The sequence below is a fragment of the Mobula birostris genome, chromosome 32 (genome assembly GCF_030028105.1).
Source record: "Mobula birostris isolate sMobBir1 chromosome 32, sMobBir1.hap1, whole genome shotgun sequence".
In the NCBI taxonomy this organism is placed as follows: domain Eukaryota; kingdom Metazoa; phylum Chordata; class Chondrichthyes; order Myliobatiformes; family Myliobatidae; genus Mobula; species Mobula birostris.
The window spans coordinates 16,589,420-16,609,430 of record NC_092401.1 but is presented as its reverse complement, the minus strand read 5'-3'; the positions used below and the strand labels follow the sequence as shown (position 1 = coordinate 16,609,430).

At 41.0% G+C, this 20,011-nt stretch overlaps 2 protein-coding genes across 5 annotated transcripts in view; one reads left to right on the top strand and one right to left on the bottom strand.

The window, feature by feature from the left end:
• Positions 1-8,472, bottom strand: part of LOC140191096 (kinetochore-associated protein DSN1 homolog) — a 55,171-nt gene extending 46,699 nt beyond the window's left edge. The window contains exons 1-4 of one of the 2 annotated variants that reach the window (XM_072248180.1): positions 8,122-8,472; positions 7,579-7,727; positions 1,054-1,093; positions 264-318 (exon numbers count right to left, since the gene is read on the bottom strand). In XM_072248180.1, the coding sequence (XP_072104281.1) occupies positions 264-318; positions 1,054-1,093; positions 7,579-7,607 (124 nt within the window). In that variant the 5' untranslated portion in view covers positions 7,608-7,727; positions 8,122-8,472. Of the gene's footprint in view, positions 1-263; positions 319-1,053; positions 1,094-7,578; positions 8,059-8,121 lie in introns of those variants that run through there. The other variant, XM_072248183.1, reaches the window with a different exon arrangement.
• Positions 7,734-20,011, top strand: part of mvb12a (multivesicular body subunit 12A) — a 33,763-nt gene continuing 21,485 nt past the window's right edge. The window contains exons 1-2 of one of the 3 annotated variants that reach the window (XM_072248186.1): positions 7,734-8,039; positions 19,770-19,922. In XM_072248186.1, coding sequence (XP_072104287.1) covers positions 19,827-19,922 — 96 coding nt within the window. In that variant the 5' untranslated portion in view covers positions 7,734-8,039; positions 19,770-19,826. Of the gene's footprint in view, positions 8,046-19,769; positions 19,923-20,011 lie in introns of all 3 variants that reach the window. The other 2 variants (XM_072248185.1, XM_072248184.1) reach the window with 2 other exon arrangements.

Genomic DNA, 20,011 nt, shown 5'->3' with positions numbered 1-20,011 from the left:
CTACTGTGCAATATCTGCCATCTACAAACAGCACTGCAGCTTGCTACCTAGTCTACTGCAAAAGTCTTGCCAAATCTGTAATATGTCCTAAAAACAAAGGAGACTTGACTGGAACGCGTTCCTGCGAGCTCCTTTCCAAATTTATAAACTGACCTGATGTGAAATATATGTATTAAGCACCCTACTATAGATACATCGATACTTTATTGATCCCATATAGAACGTCTGATGGATATCACTTCTCAATGTGAGCATATTCTTACCAGATTCCACATGCTTTTGATATCTGTTACGTTTCTTTTTTGATGAGGATAAGGCCTATTAAAGAAATCAATTAGGTTACAAACAGCAGTTATTATGATCTGTTTAGAACAATTGTGAAATGAATTTTATGTAACCTGTAAAACCATTTAGATTCCTAATTAAATGCGTCTTACAATGGAGACATAAATCTATTAAACATATAAAGAGCTTTGAGTTTGATAAGTGTGTGCAAAGTAAAACTTCCATTCTGAAGTAGAAAGAAGAAACCTCTGGTAAATGCAACTTTGAAAATGATCTGAATTTTAAGATTTAAATTATATCAGCCAGGGTGAGGAGAAGAACTTCAATTAAACTAGATAATTTCTCTTTCTGGCATCTGGCATGCACACAAACCATACACTTTCCAGCGATTATCACAGGAGAACTCCCCACCACCCTCTTCCTCCTCCTCCAAGGCAAGGAACACAAGAAGTAACACTGAGCCTGGTTATAGAACAGTACAGCACAGGAACAGGCAAATCAGCCCACAATGTTGTGCCGAACCAGCTAAAAAGCAAATTTAAAGAACACACAAACACTTGGGTTGGTACACTCAAAGAACCCAAAGCATTGAAAATTGGACTGTTATGCTGTGCAAAGACCAACATTCAACAGAACAAGTTTATTGGCCAGATTGAGGCAACAACACTCCATGATCATGATCTAGATTAAAGCAAACCCAGGAAGGAGCGGAGAAAGATCAACATTGCTCATTTTGATATAAAATTTAAAAAAAATTAAATTACGAACCTGATCTGGTTGTGGTATGTTTGAATTGGACCTCCGGAGTCTGGTTGCAAAAAGAACAGAAATAATCAAAGAAAACATCACTTATGGCAATAAAACTTTAAATAAATACACTCAAAATTTGAAAACAGTATTTTTTTTACAAAAGCAAGTTTGAAACACTCTATCTTACATATATTGTTTCAATAAAGAATGAGAAAACATTCAGTTGTGTATTTAGCATAACCTCGAGGTGTCTCAAAGTGCTACCTAGTAAAGCAATTACCTTACATTTATGGCCATAATTGCTGACTTCCTAACTTGCCATTAGCACAATTTAATGAATGATAAACAGAGATAGAATGAGCAGTTACTTGAAGAGGTGCAAGCCAGGATTGATTTATTAAAAGCAAATCATGTTTAAGGGTTTGCTGTTGAAAGAACAATGGGAAAGGTAGTTGATGTGCTATGTAGAAATTTGCAAATGTCTTTTTAAAGACTTAATAGACATGAGCATCCCTACAGCAATCATGGAGTGAGGTTGGAGCTCTGGATTAGTTTAGGAGATTTAGCAGCAGGTCAAAGGAATGTCAGTGGGAAATACTTTTATGATAGTGCTGATAATTCAGTTCGGTTTAGCGGTTATGGAAAAGGACAAAGGTCAAATCAGAGTAGAATTTCTAAATTGGGGCAAGGCAAATAATACTGGACTGAGCAATACACAAAAATGCTGGAGGAACTCAACAGGTCAGGCAACATCTATGGAGTGAAATGAACTGTCAACATTTCAGGCCAAGACCCTCCATCAGAACCGGAAAGGAAGGGGACAGAAGCCAGAATTAAATTGTTGGGGAAGGGCTAGGAGCACAAGATGGCAGGAAATAATTGAGTCCAGATGAGGTCGAGCTAGGCAGACGGGGGAGGGAGATAAAAGGAAATATCCCTCTCTGAGAATCTAGGTAAAGACAGATAGAAGGGGCAAAGGGAAAACGGAGGAGGAATCTGAAAGGAGAGGACAGTAGACCATGGAATAAGGGGTAGAGACAGGGACCCAAAGGAAAGCGATGGGCAGGTCACAAAGGCAGGGGAGGAGAAGAGAAGGGATGAGAGGGCCACTGGAGTAAGGGAAAACAAAGGGGGGGGGAAACAAAGAAAAGCAAGGGGAGTGGTTACCAGAAATGAGAGAAATCAATATTGATGTCATTAGTTTGCAGACTCCCAAGACTGAATATGAGGCACTGCTCCTCCAAGCTGCACCTGGCACTATTGTGACAGAAGAGGTGGCCATGGACAGATATATTAGTGTTGAAATGGGAAGTGATTGAAATGGGTAACTACGGAAAGATCGTGGCTGTTGCGGCAGACAGAAGGAAGGTGCTTGATGCAGCAGTTCCCAATCTGTGTTGTGCCTCAGCAATGTACATACAGAAGGCTGCACTGGGAACGTTTTTCTTCCCTGAGGTAACAAGCCTGTGGTTGTCAAAAGTCTTTCTCAAATCCATGCACACTATGTCCTGCACAGTAAGCTGGTCAGAAAAACAAAGGTCCTAAGAGAGAGTGACAAATTACATCTAAGTTGCTTTGGTGACAGGAAACCAAAGGAGCTTTGGCAATGGGAAGATTATTAGTGAAGATCTATAAAAAATTTTCGCAACTTATTAAAGTCTGGTCACATTTACTATCATATTAATAATCTGAACTTGAAGTGGGAGGTAATACATTGCGAAGCTGCAACAGGACAAAAGAATATAACAAATTGAAGGAGACCATGTGAAAGCATACAGATACTCTGCAGCTCAGGGGTCCCCAACCCTTTTTGCACCGTGGACCGGTTTATTACTGACAATATTCTTGCGGACCGGCCGACGGGGTGGGGGGTATGGTTGCCAACAGACAAGATTAGCAGTCAAATACGTTGTGCTTACTCCGAGAAAAACTACCATGACCATGAAGCCTTGTGCGGGCACACGTGTGCGCATGCGTGAGTATGTGCCGATTTTTTTTCCTACAAATCGTTTTTGGCGATTCTGTTCAGTGAAACTACACTGTACATACATTATTTCTACTTTATATAAGCTGTGTATTTATCATACCATTCCTGCTTTTACTATATGTTAGTGTTATTTTAGGTTTTATGTGTTATTTGGTATGATTTGGTAGGTTATTTTTTGCGTCTGGTAACGCTCAAGAATTTTTCCCATATAAGTTAATGGTAATTGCTTCATCACTTCACGCCATTTCAGCACAAAAGGTTTCATAAGAATGCTCTACCTTAGCAGGGGAAATACGGGTAAAGGGCAGTCCCGTATGGGACAAACCAATTTAGTCCAATATATGGGATGTCCCAGCAAATACGGGACAGTTGGCAACCCCGGGGGGGGGAGGAGTGTTAATCACGACTGGAATGCAGGTGATAAGTCAACTATAAGTCACTTATAAGTGGCTAATGCACTCAATTTCGTTTCATGGCTGCATCTCCAGCTTGTGAACTGTAAAGGTTAATAACACTTCACTGGAACAGAACCCTGCTGTAACCCACAAACAGCCTGTCTAGCCACAGAACCTTAAAGAGGTACAAAGGTCGTTTAAAAGATTTGTGAGGAGTTCTCCTAAATTAGCAGTGCATAGATTCAAAGTAGAGGTTGTGCGAGAATTACACATATTTACCATGCTGAGGCTTGAGTACTGCAAACAGTAATGATCATCACAGAGCAGAAAAGATATCACTGTGAACAGCCACAATCTCATTGGTGCAAAATGGGAACATAGTGACAATAAGAAAAAGACATGATCCACTGAGGTAAGAGTTAAAATGTGTATGAAATGGAAGTATCGAAGTTAGGAAGGACGTATTTCCCTTGGCCAGGAGATCAAAACTCAGTAGACAACTATTTCAATTAATTGGTAGAAAAATGTTCAGACCAAACGCTTGAAAGGAGAAACCCTCATAAAAGTATCGAGGTATTATGTCTAAAAAATTCTAGATCAATAAATACATCATATCCTCACAGAGCCACAAAGAGTTTGCAGTGAGCTGAGAAGTTTAAAACATCTTTTATCATGCTGAAATTCATCTTATATTGCTTTTTGGCATTGAAAGAAAAGAGATCTTCGAATAAACATCACATTCAGAAAATAGAACATTATATTGCTGGATGTCACATACTAAAACTGTAGTGAGCTAAAATTTCAATTGCTGCAAAGATTTTTAGAGGCTTATCAATCTCCACTTGAAAACAAGATGAGCAGTTTTTCCAACATCCTGGAGATTAGAAAGGTAATCAATTAAAACAGAGTATCCTGATTGGTTACAACAAGGCCTGGTACGGAAACACCAATGTCAAAGAATGGAAAGTCAACGACACAGCCTAGCACAGCACAAGCAAAACCCTGCCCACCAATGAGCACATCTACAGAAGGCTGCCACAAGATCGCAGCATTAATTGCCAAAGACCGCAAGCATCCAGGCCATGCTCTCTTCCTGGGGATGCCATCGGAATGAGGTACAGGAGGTCACACACCATCAGGTTCAGGAACAGTTATTATCCTGCAACCATCAGGCTTCAAACCCAGTGTGGGTAACTTCACTCAGTTCAGCTCTGAACTGACTCCACAACCTATGGACTAACATACAAGGAGCTCCAAGAATAGTATTATGTCCTCCCTGGAAAATATTATCAAAGGAGGCGGATGCATTGTTTTGAAAGTAATAGTAATTAATTGACTTTGAAGCACACTGAAACATGGGGTTAACTACTGGCAAAAATCCCGGAAATTATCGACCAAATGCCAAAATATTATTTGATAACACGGAAGCCCCGTTTCTTCTTTGGGGCTCATTCCTAAAAATTATCAGCAGCAAATGGGTGATTAAGACCATAGTATCATCACAATTTACTTTATATCCCTAAGAAAAAATGGGACAAATATGAATAAAAGGTCTAAAAAATTCCAGGTATAGAAACACGTCATATCCTCATGGTTTGCAGCGAGCTGAGGGGTTTGAAAAATCTGTTACCAAGCTGAAATTTGCCTCAAATTGCTTTTCGGCTTTGGAAGAAATACGCCAGCTCTCAGGCAGTCCCATTACCCCTCTCCTCCACATGCACATCAACACCTTGATTCTTCTACCACTTACGTTAATAAAGTTAATTTTGAATTAGTCTATTAATCTAGCCTATGTTTGAGATGTTTGTGGAAATCAGAGAATGAAGATTAACCCAGGCAGTCATATGAGGGTTTGGTCACGGGGAGAATAAACCTCTGCCTGAGCAAGGACCTGGACTCACTAAAATTTTCCTACCACCACAACACATCTACAGTAGATGCAATCTCACTGGCTCTCCAATCAGACTTGGACAACCTACATCAGGTTACTGTTTATTTATTACAATTTGGTGTTTAACACTATTTCCCCTTGGTATTAATCAACAAACTTCAAAACCTGAACCCCTGTACTACCCTTTGCAACTGGATCATTGATTTTCTTATCGGGAAATCAGTCAGTGAAGATCAGTAATACCATCTCCTTCTCACTGACTCCTCAAGGATGCGTGGTCTACTCCCACACTCTCATGACTATGTGGCTAGGTACAGCTCAAACATCATCTATAAATTGCCATTGACTCCACTGTTGTTGGCAGAATCTCAGATGGTGCCAAGGTGGTGTACAGGAGCTATAGTTTGGTTAGTTAAGTGGTTTCGCAAAAACAACCTTGCACTCAACAATCCAAAGAAAGGATTGTGGACTTCAGGAAGAAGGGAGAACATAGATCAGTCTTCTTTGAGGAGTCAGCAGTGGAAAGGGTGAGCATCTTCAAGTTCCTGGGTGTCAACATCTCAATCTATCCTGAGCAACATATTAGTGCATTTGTGAAGAAGACTATACTTTATTAGGTGGTTGAGGAGTTTGGTATGTCAGCAAAGACTCTAGCAAATTTCTATAGATGTACCATGGAGAACATTTTGACTGGTTGCATCACCACCTTAAATGATGGCTGTGCTGCACAGGATTGCAAAAGGCTGCAGAGGGCCGTAGACTTAGCCAGCTCCACCAGACATAACCTCCCCAACATCAAGGACATCTTCAAAAGGTGGTGCCTCAAGAAGGCAGCATCCATCATTAAGTAGCATCACCATCAGGAGCATGTCTACATCTCATTACTCCCATCAGAGAGAAGGTACAGGAGCCTGAAGACCCACGTTCAACATTTTAGGAACAGCTTCTTCCTCTCTGAGATCAGATGAGACTTCTGAATGGTCCCTGAGTGCTATGTCACTATTCCTTTTGCATAATTTACTTTTAAATTATAACTTACAATTTTTTTTATGCCTTGCACTGTACTGCTGCCACAACACAACTAATTTCATGGCAGACATCAGTGAAGATAAACCTGATTCTGATGAGAGGCCATAATCAAACCCTCGGGACTGGACCTGTGAGGCTCAAGGTCCGATAAACATAACCACTAGGTTTTACTGTTTTGAGCAGAAAATTTTCAATAGACCTTTTGGGCAGTATTACCATGGTCCTCCAATAGTGCAGGGAATATTTCGTGTGTCCTTAAACTGTAGGTCAGGCAATACCTGTAAGGAGGAATGGATAGTCGACGTTTTGGGTCAAAGCCCCTCACCTGGACTAAAAGAAAGAGGAGAGATAGCCAGCATAAAGGAAGTAGCATCACGCAATAGGTGGATCAAGGTGAGGAAGCACAGACAGGAGTGAAGAATGGAAAAAGCGATAAGAAGCCAGGCAAGTGATAGGCAAAGCAGCTGGGAAGGCAGATAGGAGCAATGGGGATGGTGGGGGGGGGGGGGGGGGAGGAAAACCAGTGTGCGAAGTATGGGCATGTAGTTTTGATGAAAGGGGAGAAAAAAGGTAATGGGGCATATAGAGGTGTAGAATCAAAGGTGGTGACGAATCGGCATATGGGAGGGAGTTTGAAAATCTAGTTGAATGGTGCCACAATAATTACCTCTCACTCAATGACAACAAAACCAAAGAGCTAATTATTGACGACAGGAGGAGTAAACCGGAGGTCCAGCAGCCAGTCCGCATTAAAGAACCAAACATGGAGAAAATCGGTAAGTTTAAGTTCCTTGGCCTGGGGCTGGTACGTAAGTGCTGTTGCACGGCAGCACACGTACTTCATTAATCAAAATCAGAAGCGGGTTTATTATCACCAGGATATGTTGTGAAATTTGACATTGGTTGCTTGTCAGTCTTTGAATGTGTGTCATTTTTCATTGAATTACTGCGCCCGCAGAAAATGAATCTCGGGAGAGTATCTGGTGATATATATATATACTTTGACAATAAATTTACTTTTGAATTATTCAGAACTAGGCGGATCAAAAGTGGAGAATGACACAGCTGGGGGGGGGGATATCGTCCACTTTCCGAGTAAATACATCATTTTCTGATCTTAGTCTCAATTATAATATCTCATTCGAAAACCATCGCCTCTACCAACGCAACAGCCGTTCACTCCTGAGTAAATGAAGTATCTTAGGTACACCAGTCCTTATCTAAGGAGATGCTAACCTTACCTTTGCTTGATGTTCTCACTCTCCGCCATTTTTCACGCTTTCCCGCTCCCCGCGCGAAGGATCACGGATCTTTGTTCTAAACGTCATCCGCAAGGCCCGCCGGTCAATGTAGTACGTGCGAAGTTTTGTGGGGAACGCGTAATGCAGTACTGTATAGAGAGAAAAGGAGACGGATGCCTTCACGTATACGTAACTGGGAAAATACCACACCCGTTCCGGAAATGCTAACACTGTTGGTTGCGTGGAGCCACCGACAGCCGTCGTCAATGGGAAGCGTTCGGATCCGAGCCTGTGAGGCAGCAACTGTCAGTCAGGTTGAAAGGGCAGCACGAGCGATCGACGCCGGCGGCCGGCATCCCGGAAAGAGCCGAACAGACTGCCAACACCTGCAGCTGGCCGAAAGTTCCGAGCCCGTCGGCCGAGGAGGGGGATCGTTCAGCTGAAGGGACCGCGGCGGCTGGGTGGGTGTGAGTTTCTGAGGGAAGCGAGCGGGAGGGTGGTTTGGGTGGCCTGCCGCCGCGTTGGCGGTGCTGAGCTGCGTACCTGGGTGCGGTAGGTCTCTCAGGTGAGTGTCGGGCTGGAGCACCCACCTGAGTGACGAGGTTTAGCGCTGGGCTGAGCTTTACAGCGCATTCTCAGTATGTAAACGTTTAGTACAAACACAGCCACTCGAACTATACCGACAGATTGCACTGTTCCGACAGATTAGACTGTAGTTTTTGAAAATCGCTGTTTTATATTTAATTCTTCCTCTCGTCTCGCAACTTCTTCCTTGTCGATATCGTCATCGTGTGTTCTAGGTCACCTCTGCCTAATTGCGATGCTTGTGTGATTCTTCAAGGGGAACATTTGTATCCACTTTCCTTAGTTCTCCATACACTGATAAGGGGACTTCATGATTATATGGAACAATGGTTTTTTTAAAAACTGGGCGTCTTAGATATCTCCCGACAGCGTTTGTGATTGAAAGAAACTTTATCTTTAAAACCGGAATTACCAGTGTTGATTCAGGAAGCATTTGCTCAAATCTGGGTAGTAGATTGCAGAATCTGGAGCAACATTGAGAAACCCCTGGAATAGCACAGCGGATGAGGAAGCATCTATAAAAGGAAATGGACTGTTGACATTTCAGGTCAAGAACTTTCATCTGGATGAAGAGTCTCGACCCAAAACCTTAACTAAGATATAATATAATGGGAATTCTCAGAGTAGATAGCACCTGTAGGTAGAAATACAGTTAATATTTCTGGATGATGACATTCCATTAGAATAGATCATTGGAGTGCTTCAAATTAAGCATGGTGAGTGATGAAGAAGTAGATGTACACATAATACATAGTAAGTTTCTTTCATCCTTCTGACTAGAGGTTTCACATCTCTTGCCAACTATGGTTCCTTCACCCTAACACTCTTTCCCTGCGTCAATCCAGTCCAGAAGCCCATGGAAGTGCTCCCTAAACAACCTCCACATTTCTATTGTGCATTTCTCTGAGTGCATCTGTTCCCAATCTGCAATCCTAAATTCATTTCTAATAGCATCATAATTTCTCCCTCCCCCATGATATACTTTTTCGTACACCCTGCTGCTGTTTCTCTCAAAGGTTTTGTTAAAGGTCAGGGAATTGTGGTCTTTGCCCTCAGAATGCTTGCCCACCAAGAAATCTGACATCTGGTTCATTGTTCAGCACCTGATCCAATATGGTCTTTCCTCTAATTGGCCTGTGTACATATTATGTCAGATATCCCTTCTAGACACACCTAACAAATTCCATCCCACCTGAATCTTTTGCGCTAAGGAGTTGCTAATCAATATTAGGGAAGTTGAAGTGAAAACCCCCCTGTTTTTTTTCTGCTCCTTTCTCAAATCTGCTTCACTGTTGCTCAGTGTCTCTGTTGTTGGGGGTCTATAGAATTCTCCCCCATTGAGCAGGCGTTCCCAACCCTGGGGTCCACGGACCCTTTGGTTAATAGTAGGGGGTCCATGGCATACAAAAGGTTGGGAACTCCTGTAATCAAGTGGTTGCTCCCTTCCTGTTTCTGAACCCTTACATACTGACTCAGTAGACAAACCCTTTAGGACATCCTCCCTTTCTGCAACTGTGACACTATCCCTGATTAGCAATGCCACTCTCCCTCCTCTCTTACCTCCCTCCCTCCTTTGTCCCTTTTGAAATATCTAAATCCTGAAACATCCAACAGCCAGATCACCCTATTCTTGCCCTCGCTGGCATCTGGTACAGGCAGCATTCCAGAGATTACTACCTTTGAGGCTTTGCGTTTCTGCTTCCTACATGGCAGCATATGTTCTCTCTTTGGGATCTCATCCTTATTCCTATGTCATTTACCACAGCTTCTGACTGTTCACTCTTCCCCTTTAGAATGCTGTAGACCTAGGCTGATACATCCCAGACTTTGGCACCTGGAAGACAACATGCCATCTGGTTGTCTATTTCCAGTGAACAGAATTTCCTGTATTTTACCCTAACCTATGAATCCTCTTATCACTTCTATACTCCTCTTCTCCCCACTTCCCTTCACTTTTGAGTAACAGAGCCATAGGTTCCAGAGAGCTGGCCCCTGCTGTCTTCCTCTGATAGGTTGTTTCCACACCCCCCCCAACAGACAAAAACATCCAAAGTTATTGAAGGGAACAGCCATAGGGGTACTCTGTATTGCCTGTCCATTCCCTTTTCCTCTCCTGACAGTTGCCCAGCCACCTGCCTTCTGCAACTTAAGAGTGACTAACTTCCTGTAGCTCCTATCTGTTACCATCTCATTGTCTCGTACAAGCCGTGGGTCATCCAGCTGTAAGGAGCTGCAGCTGAATGCACTTAATACAAATGTAGTAAGCAAAGAGACTGACATGAAAAACATACCACTGACCCTCAAGCCATTTTGTCTACTCCAGTTAGACATTAATAGACAAAGAAAGAAACTTACCTTCCCCTCTACTCCTTCTTGCCAAAGCCTCAAGCTCTCCACTCTAACACTGGCTGACTCACTCTGTGGTTGCTCCCATGATTCACACCGCTTAAAGCTTGCTTCTTCTTCTTCTAGGCCTTTGCGAAGTGCCTAATAATTTGCAATCTCTCAGGCCTGCCAAAAGGTTACAAAATACTCTTCTCCCTTGTTAAAGCTCACTGCTGCAAACAAGCAACTGCTCACAATATTTCAAGCCCTTTGAAAAGTTCTGAAAGGCCCCGCTCCCTTTTTAAAGCTTGCACTCACTCCTATGAACAAGTGACAATTAAGGGTCATTGCTTAAAAATAAGATCCATGAGTGAGACTATTTTTTTCTGAGGATCATGAGCTTTGAACATGCTTCCTCAGAATATCTGAATATTCTTCAGCTGAAGATGGATGTATATTTGATCAGCAAGAGAGCAGGAAAAAGAAATCCCCATAAGAGTTGTCAAAAATTAGAGGACATGCTGCAGTGCATGATCGGTTGAAAAGTCTCCCTCCATGCTGGTAACTATTGTATGCTTAATATTTCAATAAATTTGAGTAATCTTGCATATTTTTGAGTGATCACACTTTCCTGATTGTTTACAGTAGCACGATAGTGTAGTGGTCAGCGCAGCATTTTATGCTACAGGTGACTCGGGTACAATTCCGTGTAAGGAGTTTGTTCTCCCCGTAACCACATTGTTCTTCTGGGTGATCTAGTTTCCTCTGACAGTCCAAAGACATACCAGTTGGGTAGGTTAATTGGTCGTTGTAGATTGTCTCGTGTCTAGGCTAGGATTAAAATTGGCAGAAGGGCTTGAAGGACCTAGTCCACACTGTATCTCAATAAAAATAAAATGAACGATTATGGGTTATTTTTAATTTCATACAACATCGTGCTACCACATGATGTATGAGTGCTTCACTTAAAGTAACCATGAAGATTCACCTGCATTTTTGGAATCCCTTGTTTTCCTTTTGAAATAGTTCAATGGTTTCATTTACCATCAAAGAATGTATACAGTATACACCCTGAAATCCTTACTCTCCTCAGACATCCATGCAACAGAAGAGAAAAAACCCCAAAGAATGAATGACAGGAAAACATTAGAACCCCCAGGACCCCTCCCAACCTATGCACAAGCAGCACAAGTTACAAAACATAACAGTATCTGTTCTATATCCAGCTTCAGAAGAATGTCATTCATAGGATTTTGTTTCTAAATTTGCAGCCCTGTCTAGCTTTACTCCTATGTTTTGTAAACTTATGTTCCATATCAATGACTTCTCATAAACTCTTCCACTGATGCAGTTCGACCTGTTGAGTATTTTCTGCACTTATTGTTCCCATTTCATATTATCAGCCATCTATGGTGTTTTGCTGTTGGATAACAAGACCCAATCTTGTATTTAAAATCTCTTATCAATGCGAATCTTTATTTTCACAAGCACTTTACAAGAACGCAGCAAAGTAATGACGGAGTGTCCTGATTGTGTTGGTTGTAATAGCAGTGCTTTGGGGATTTATTTCTCCTGTGTATTACCAAGAATAATGGCCGTTGTGTAACATGGGAGGCTAGGTGCATTGTTAGTCATGCAATGCTAGGACTTGGATGACTTCCCTCTTGTTTACAATTGGCATTTGAATCTGCAAAGTAGTTTACAGATTGCATAAAGACATTTTTCGGAAAGTTTATTGTAGTTTATGTGTATCAGCCACTTTTCTTTCTGCACATTATAGATATTTAACTTCCCTTATTCAGTTATATAAAAAGAGAATATCTAATCTTCTGTTTTACTGGACTTCATGAAGTGTCAGGGGTGAAGTTTAATTTAATACCTCCCCTATCAACCTGCATTGCAGATTAGGATTTACCTACTTGTATTTTGAAACTTATAACTTCACCTTTCTTGTTCAATTTTTTGGAAGGCCTGGGTAGTTAAAGGTATTAAAGACAAGGTTGCCATTGGAAGAGTGGAACCATTTTGCTGTAAAAATAGAAGGGATATTTATTTCAACCCAGGTGTTTACCTGACAGACTATCTTAACAAACCCTATTCGAACCGATTGTCTCTTAATTTTACACACTGATTTGTATTTTATCTCTATTTTATGCTTTGAACTTTGTAACACTTGCATTTCAGTTTTTGTTTCCACCTTATCATTTAAATTACTTCTTTTTCTATTGTATGAGTAATCATTGCTATTTGTAGTTCTGTCCTTGGAAGCACTAAAGGAAGTACTCTGTGGTTCATGTGGTTTGTTCCTGTAATGCACGACAAAGCCTACATTAGGTGTGTGCTTTTATGGTTTAGCGATTAAAAATGCTGCACCATATTTTGCTCTCAAAAGGAAGTAATAATTTTTGGATGATTGTGAAATGCTCGCCTCTCATTTGATTTTTAATAATACTTTGTAAGTGTAAAGGATCTCATCCTAAATCATCAACTGTTTATTAATTTCCATAGATGCTGCCTGACTGCTGAGTTCCTCCAGCACTTTATGTGTGTTGTTCTGGATTTCCTGCATCTGCAGGATCTCTTGTTTGTGTGTAAGTCAGTGCTCTTGGCATAATTTTTATGGTGCTGCATCTGATGATGTTGCATTTTTATACAACCAAATGACCTTCCTGCAATATTTTTGTTCCTAATTTAGGGTTAACAGTATCTTCTATTTTCACTTGATACTGTATAGTAATTTTAATTATGCAGAATTTAGAGCTAGCGAGTTTATGCTCCTCTTTTGTCATTGTGTGTTGTGCTTTCATATGCAGAAGGAAGTTTTTTTTCAAAAAACTTGCAGATAATGTAAATCTGGAATAAAAACAGAAAATGCTGGAAACATTCAACAGGTCAGATGGCATTTGTGGAAAGAGAAACAGTTAATATTTCCAGTGAAGGACTTTTAGATTGGTTGTGGAAATTGGTTTCTGGCATATGTTAATGAGTTCTTAAATAGTAGGGATTTTGTACCTTTGTTCCATTTAAACATCTTCAAACACTTTCCATCTTAACAGGAAACTATTGATTTAAGTTTTGAAAACTTCATATTTGTAGGATAGTTTCCAGAGTTTAATTATCTTTTTTTGAGATAAAGTGCATTCTAATTTCAGATCTAATTTCTTTGGGTATTAATTTTAAATTTGTGCTTTCTCAATTTGGATTTTACCATCAGTAGAATTAATGTCAAATCTCTATACATTTGCAGATCTTGATTAGATCACTCCTTATCAGTCTAAACTCAAAGGAGTGTGTATTTTCTCTCTTCATTTAACACAGGGGGCATATGCATTTGTTAGTAGTATTATCAAACCCACATGCCAAAAATGGTTCATAAAAGCAGTAAATTTGGTTAAATGGTCTGGCACAAAGTTTAATATGTGCATCAAAGCTCTTCGACCTCCATCAGTACCATCATGCCAAAGAGTTTCAAAATTAATATTCGTGATTGATCTGGTTCTGGCATTGGGAGTATCTTCAACAATAGTATGTTTATCTTAAACGCGCGCATGCTATTTACTTCTGCTTATAGTGCTAACCTTTGGACTGTTTGGCAAGCTACAGGAGTATACTGTAGAGTTAGTGAATGTGTTCTACTATTGAATAGCAGTTGTCCATTTAAACACTTTCTTAAGGATGTTATTTTTCCTGAATGGAGATCCAACAATCGCTGTATTCCATCTTGGTTGGAATTCATCTGAATTGGCATCCTGAAGTGATGTTTGAGTGGTACTTAACTAATCTTATAGCCATGTAAAGATGAAGGCAAGGCCAAATTGATCCAAGAACTACTGGGTCCAAACTGCATCAATCATTACTACTTCAGACCCTCATGGATTCCCTACCAGCACGTACCTCGAGGTGGCTCAAATATAGAACGGATGTAATGGTGAGGCTTTGTAAGGCACTGATGAGGCCTCAGTTGGAATATTGCGAGCAGTTTTAGGCCACTTACTAAGAAAGGATGCGCTGACTTTTGAGAGAGTTCAAAGTAGGTTCATGAAATTGATTCCAGGATTGATGGTCTTATTACAGGAGGAGCGTTTGATGGCTCTGGGCCTGTACTTGCTGGAATTTAGAAGAATGGTGGGGGGGGGGGGGGGCGGAAATCTCATTATACCTATCAAATGTTGAAAGGCCTAGAAAGAATGGATTTGGAGAGGATGTTTCCTGTATTGGGGAAATCTAGGACCAGAGGGCACTCTAGGACATAGAGTGACGTCCATTTATAATGGAGATGAGTTATTTCTTTAGCCAGCGGTGGTGAATTTGGAATTCGTTGCCACAGGCGGCTGTAGGGGACAGGTCAATGAGCGTATTTAATACGCAGGCTTCTTGATAAGTCAGGGTGTGAAATGTTATGGGGAGAAGGCAGGAGCATGGAGTTGAGAGGGAAATAGATCGGCCATGATCAAATAGCAGAGCAGACTCGATGGGCTGAATGGCCTAATTCTGCTTCAATGTCTTAAGGTACTGAAAAATCTATTTGCCTGTATGGTCACACATTCAGTTCTCTCGATTGCTGTGATGCAGGATCATCCAAGAATTCTGCTTACTGAGATCCAAACCATTCACTTCCTCCTCCTTTGATACACTGTGTGCTTAGCTGTAGAGTGAATTTAAAATAATTTGGCAAAGCAGCTTTAGCAGCAACTCCCAAGCCAACACATCAGTGTGATATCCTTCCCATTCTCTTTCAGAAGGCGTTGGAAACCTTGCACTTTGTTTGAACTTGTAGCAATAGCCTTCACCTTTGTTTTTATTGGTGTAACTTCAATGCTGATTAAGGAGCTAGTCATAGAATCAGAACTGTATGGCACAGAAATAGTCCCTTCTGTCAAACTCGTACGTTAACTAATCCATTTAAAGAGTTTGAACAATTGTCCCTAACTGCATGTAAAAAAGCATAATTACTTATTTGATATTCTGCATTCCATCTGGTAAATTTAGTTTTGTGGTGGAAATAAATTGGGAACTTTAGTATTTTGACTCAACAGCGATTTTAAAAAAAAGAGCATGAAAAATAGGAGCAGACTTGCAGGAGATAGTATTCCCTAATGTGCCACAAGGTTTGGGAACTGTTGTGAAAGAAGCCTCTGTAATTTGCTTTTGTGGATAGTGTATACAGCAGCTACTGAATGCCAGTGATGGAGGGAATGAAGATTTAGAATGGGAGGCTACAGTGCCAGTCAAGTGTCCTTGATGATGCCTCACTTCTAGGTTATTGGAACTTTACTCATTTGGTTGCAGTCCTGACTTTTGTGGTGGGAAAGTCTTGTGGATAATAACGGGAATCATCTGTTACAGAATATTTACCTGGTCTGTGGAATGCTTGCATATATAGTTGGTCCAATTAATTTATTTGGAGATGCAGTCAGATGAGCCTACGTTCTGTCAACTGATCCTAAAAGTACCTCCACCAATGTCTTAGCATTTACCTGCTTTCTGAGAAGCAATTTAGCTGCAGTGATCACTGACTGCTGCTGATTTTGTTACTAATACTCAAAATGGTGTAAGAAAATAATGACTTCATGCACTTACTGGTTTATGGTTTAAATTTTTTTCCAAAGGATTTTTACTTGAAGAAAGAGTTTTTTATTTCATAGTTTAAAATAGTCATTGGGATATTTTCCACTGTTGCAAAATGTTATACAGGCACCATTTATAACTCATGGAAATACATCCCATAGAGACGCTGGTCAGGGTGTGTCTTGCATATTAATGGTGTGAATAGTTTTGAGCAGGATTTCCAGACTGTAGCTGGAGACTTTAAACTATTCCTCATTCTTCCACATGTATTTTCCTGGTATTTACTTTCAGAAGCCACATAAAACCCTGTCTTTTGAGTTTTAATTCTTTCTTAATTCAGTCCTGCCTTCTGTTCTTGAACTCCATCCCCTTTCTTGCTATCTGCTTGTAAAAGTGTTTATTGATCGTAGATGTAAAGTAGTTGCCTGGCAGTAGGGAGGTTTGGGCTGGTGGGGGAAGATGCCTCTCTGTAATACGAAGAAACAGGATGATGAAAGTTCACTCATGAGAACCATTAGCTCAGTTTCTTTCTCCACAGATATTGCCTCACTTGCTCAATATTTCTAGCATATTTTGTTTTTCCAGCATCTGCAATTTGGTTTATAAAAATTGCCAGGAAGTAAGGCTGTGCCTGAAAACCTTCCACATTTGGATCTAAAGGAACAAGCATGATGCCACAATGGAACTTCATGCGGTGCCTAGCTGCCATTGAGTGTCAGTGTCACTGGTATTTCAAATGGGGCCTAGCTGCCATTGGGGTGTCAACATGAAGCAGAAACTAGGAACAGGGACCCCAATCGAGCCAACTACATATTCCTTAAGTTGCTTCAGTACATCATTGCACCATGTGCTTGAACATGCATTGGTGGGTATGTAGAATGATATGCCAAGATCTGAAGAGATTTGCTGGCAGATAAGCTGTAAATAAGTTATTATTTAAAAGCAACCTTCTTCGGAAGAGCAGAAGTCCTGAAATTGCACAGTAGATGACTCTAGCCTCCTTATTTACTTGTAGTAATATTTCCTGGTTCTTGGTCCATTCTGGATCCCAACACATAACAGTACAATCAGTTCTGTTCCATCCCCAGTCTACTTTCTGTAGCTTATAATTCAATGTGTCGCACATATCCATAAAAGCCCCTTTGATTATTTTACATTTATCCATACTGAGGAGTATATTACAACATGCCAACACAGCTTTACAATGGGGAGAAAATGAAGGTCAGACCAGAGGCAGGAACGCTGACTGCTGCAGCATTCTGCCACCTCCCTCTGGAAACTTTGTATACTGAACCTGTGCCCACTGCTTAGAGGAAGATAATTAATGGTTTAATTATTTTCAATAGTTTTTTTTTAAAGTAGTATCAACTTTATAAAACTTGCATTTTTATTGTTTGTTTTCAAAATGTCCTAGGTGACTTTGGATGTTTGTGAACTTAAGCATTCAATAATAATGATTGCTTTATTAGCTGGTGAGCCTGCAACACGGTTTCATCAGCTGTCAAAGCCCCTGTGTTGGAGTAGTGGGGACCAACATTAGCCAAAGCCCTGTGTTGCCCTGGATCTGTCAAGGTGTTTGGAACTGGACTGCAGTAGAAAACTGTCCCAAACCACACTCACTCATGCCAACCAGGTCAAAGGGTAGAAGCCAGATTAAGAGTGGTCCACTAGTCCTCCAAGTTTGGGGGTTTAGCTCAGGGCTAACAACTCAGACTGGTCAAACAAAACTGTTACAGAAACAGCAATGAAGAAACCTTCTATGTCTGTGTGCGACGGCATTCCTGAGCCTCACCTGCATTACAAATAGTAGTGAAAACTGAGAGGAAGCTACTGGCACAATAAAGGAAGCCTTGAACACCGCCACAGATGGAGACCTTTCATTGCTGCCCTAAACGCCAAGGGTTTAGATTTAGATTTTTTTTAGATTATGAGAACACTCAGTCCTCGTTTATTGTCATTTAGAAATGCATGCATGCATTAAGAAATGATACGATGTTCCTCCAGAGTGATATCACAGAAAAACAGGATAAACCAAAGACTAACACTGATAGAACCATATAATTATAACATATAGTTACAGCAGTGCAAAAATACCATAATTTGATAAAGAACAGACCATGGGCACGGAAAAAAAAAGTCTCAAAGTCCCGAGTTGATCGACTCCCGAGTCCCCGATAGCAGGTGGCAAAGGGAGAAACTCCCTGCCATAAACTTCCAGGCACCGCCAACTGCTGATGCATTGGAAGCACCCGCCACAGCCGGCACTGAGTCCGTCCATCCAAAAACTTCGAGCCTCCGATACAGCCTCCAGAGCGCCATCCTCTGCTGAGGGCCTTCGACCTTGCCCGGCCGCCAGAACAAGCAAAGTCGAGGATTCAGGGCCTTCTCCGGAGATTCTGGATCACACAGTGACAGCGGCAGCAAAGCGAGCATTTCAGAAGTTTCTCCAGATGTTCCACCGTACTCTCACATCTGTCTCCATCAAATCAGAATTGTGCACGGCACCCTACTTGACAAATAACAAACATCACCACCGAAGTGGCCGCGCGTGCTGCGTCATGCCGCCATCTTCTCCTCCTCCTTTAACAGGCAGTAAAACTCAGTGATCAGATTTGGCAAATTGACATCTGAATTTGCTTTAATGATAGTAGTGTTGTAGATAATCTAATGATGTAATATGTTGTTAATATTCTTTCAAACTATGGTAAAATTCTAGTAACAACTGGTCTGAGATGTTCAATTCACAAGCGGGAGAAAATCTGCAGATGCTGGAAATCTGAGCAACACACACACAAATTGCTGGAGGAACTCAGCAGGCCAGGCAGCATCTATGGAAAAAAGTACAGTCAATGTTTCGGGCCGAAACACTTCAGCAGGACTGGAGATGCTGCCTAGCCTGCTGAGTAACTCCAGTATTTTGTGTGTGTTGCTCTGACATGTTCAATGTTTTGATTCTGATGAGCTGATTATTTAGGCTTGTTACTTTTAGTTATTACAACATTTTTTTTAAGTTAGTGTATTGAAATACATCTTCCAGTTAACCTAGTTAAGTTTAAAGGGAATGGAGATTCCTGGGCAGGGTGAGTGAGAAGGGAGCATGGCAGACGTCCGTTAGTCAAATACCAAACCAATGGTATTTTTACGTCGTTGTATAGTGGATGACTTATTTGTTTGTTTGTTTATTGAAATACAGCGCGGAATAAGCCCTTCGAGCCACGCCACCCAGCAATCCTCCAGTTTAATCTGAGCCTAATCACAGGACAATAAGACAATTTACAATGACCAATTAACCTACCAACCGGTACATCTTCGGAAGAAACCGGAGCACCCAGAAGAAATCCACGCAGTCACAGGGAGAACTTCTTACAAGCAACGGCGGGAATTGAAACCAGGCCGCCAGTACTGTAAAGCATTGTGCCAACCACTACACTACCGTGCCACCCAAACTAAGTCTGAAGGAATGTTCTCTGCTACCTCATTGCTACTTTCCCCCAATATAACAGCTCACAACGAGGATGGGATTTAAACCCACGCATGCAAAGCACAATGGATTGGCAGTCTGTCGATTTAACCTCTCAGCCATGAGTTTTACTACATTTCCTTTTTGTTTCAAGAGAACTTGTATATTTTGTGAATTATTCAAGAAAGGAGTCTTAGGTGTGTTTTTTTTCCCCTCAACCTTCAATTTAATTTGCTTTCATTTGATCTTACAGGACTTTGATTTGAAGTGGTGAGTAGCCAGAAAGGATTTCGCTTGCCCACTGTTTCACATGGCTGCACTAGAGACCAATGATTCAAACTATTACCCTCTGACTGGTATAGGATGGGCCTCAAATCAGAGCACATGTCCAAAGGAATATCAACTGGTATAGTAATTCTGTGTTCACATTTTTATTTTCACTTGTTGAATTCACATTTGAAAAAATGGGATAAATTAGGAACCTATAGAATAATT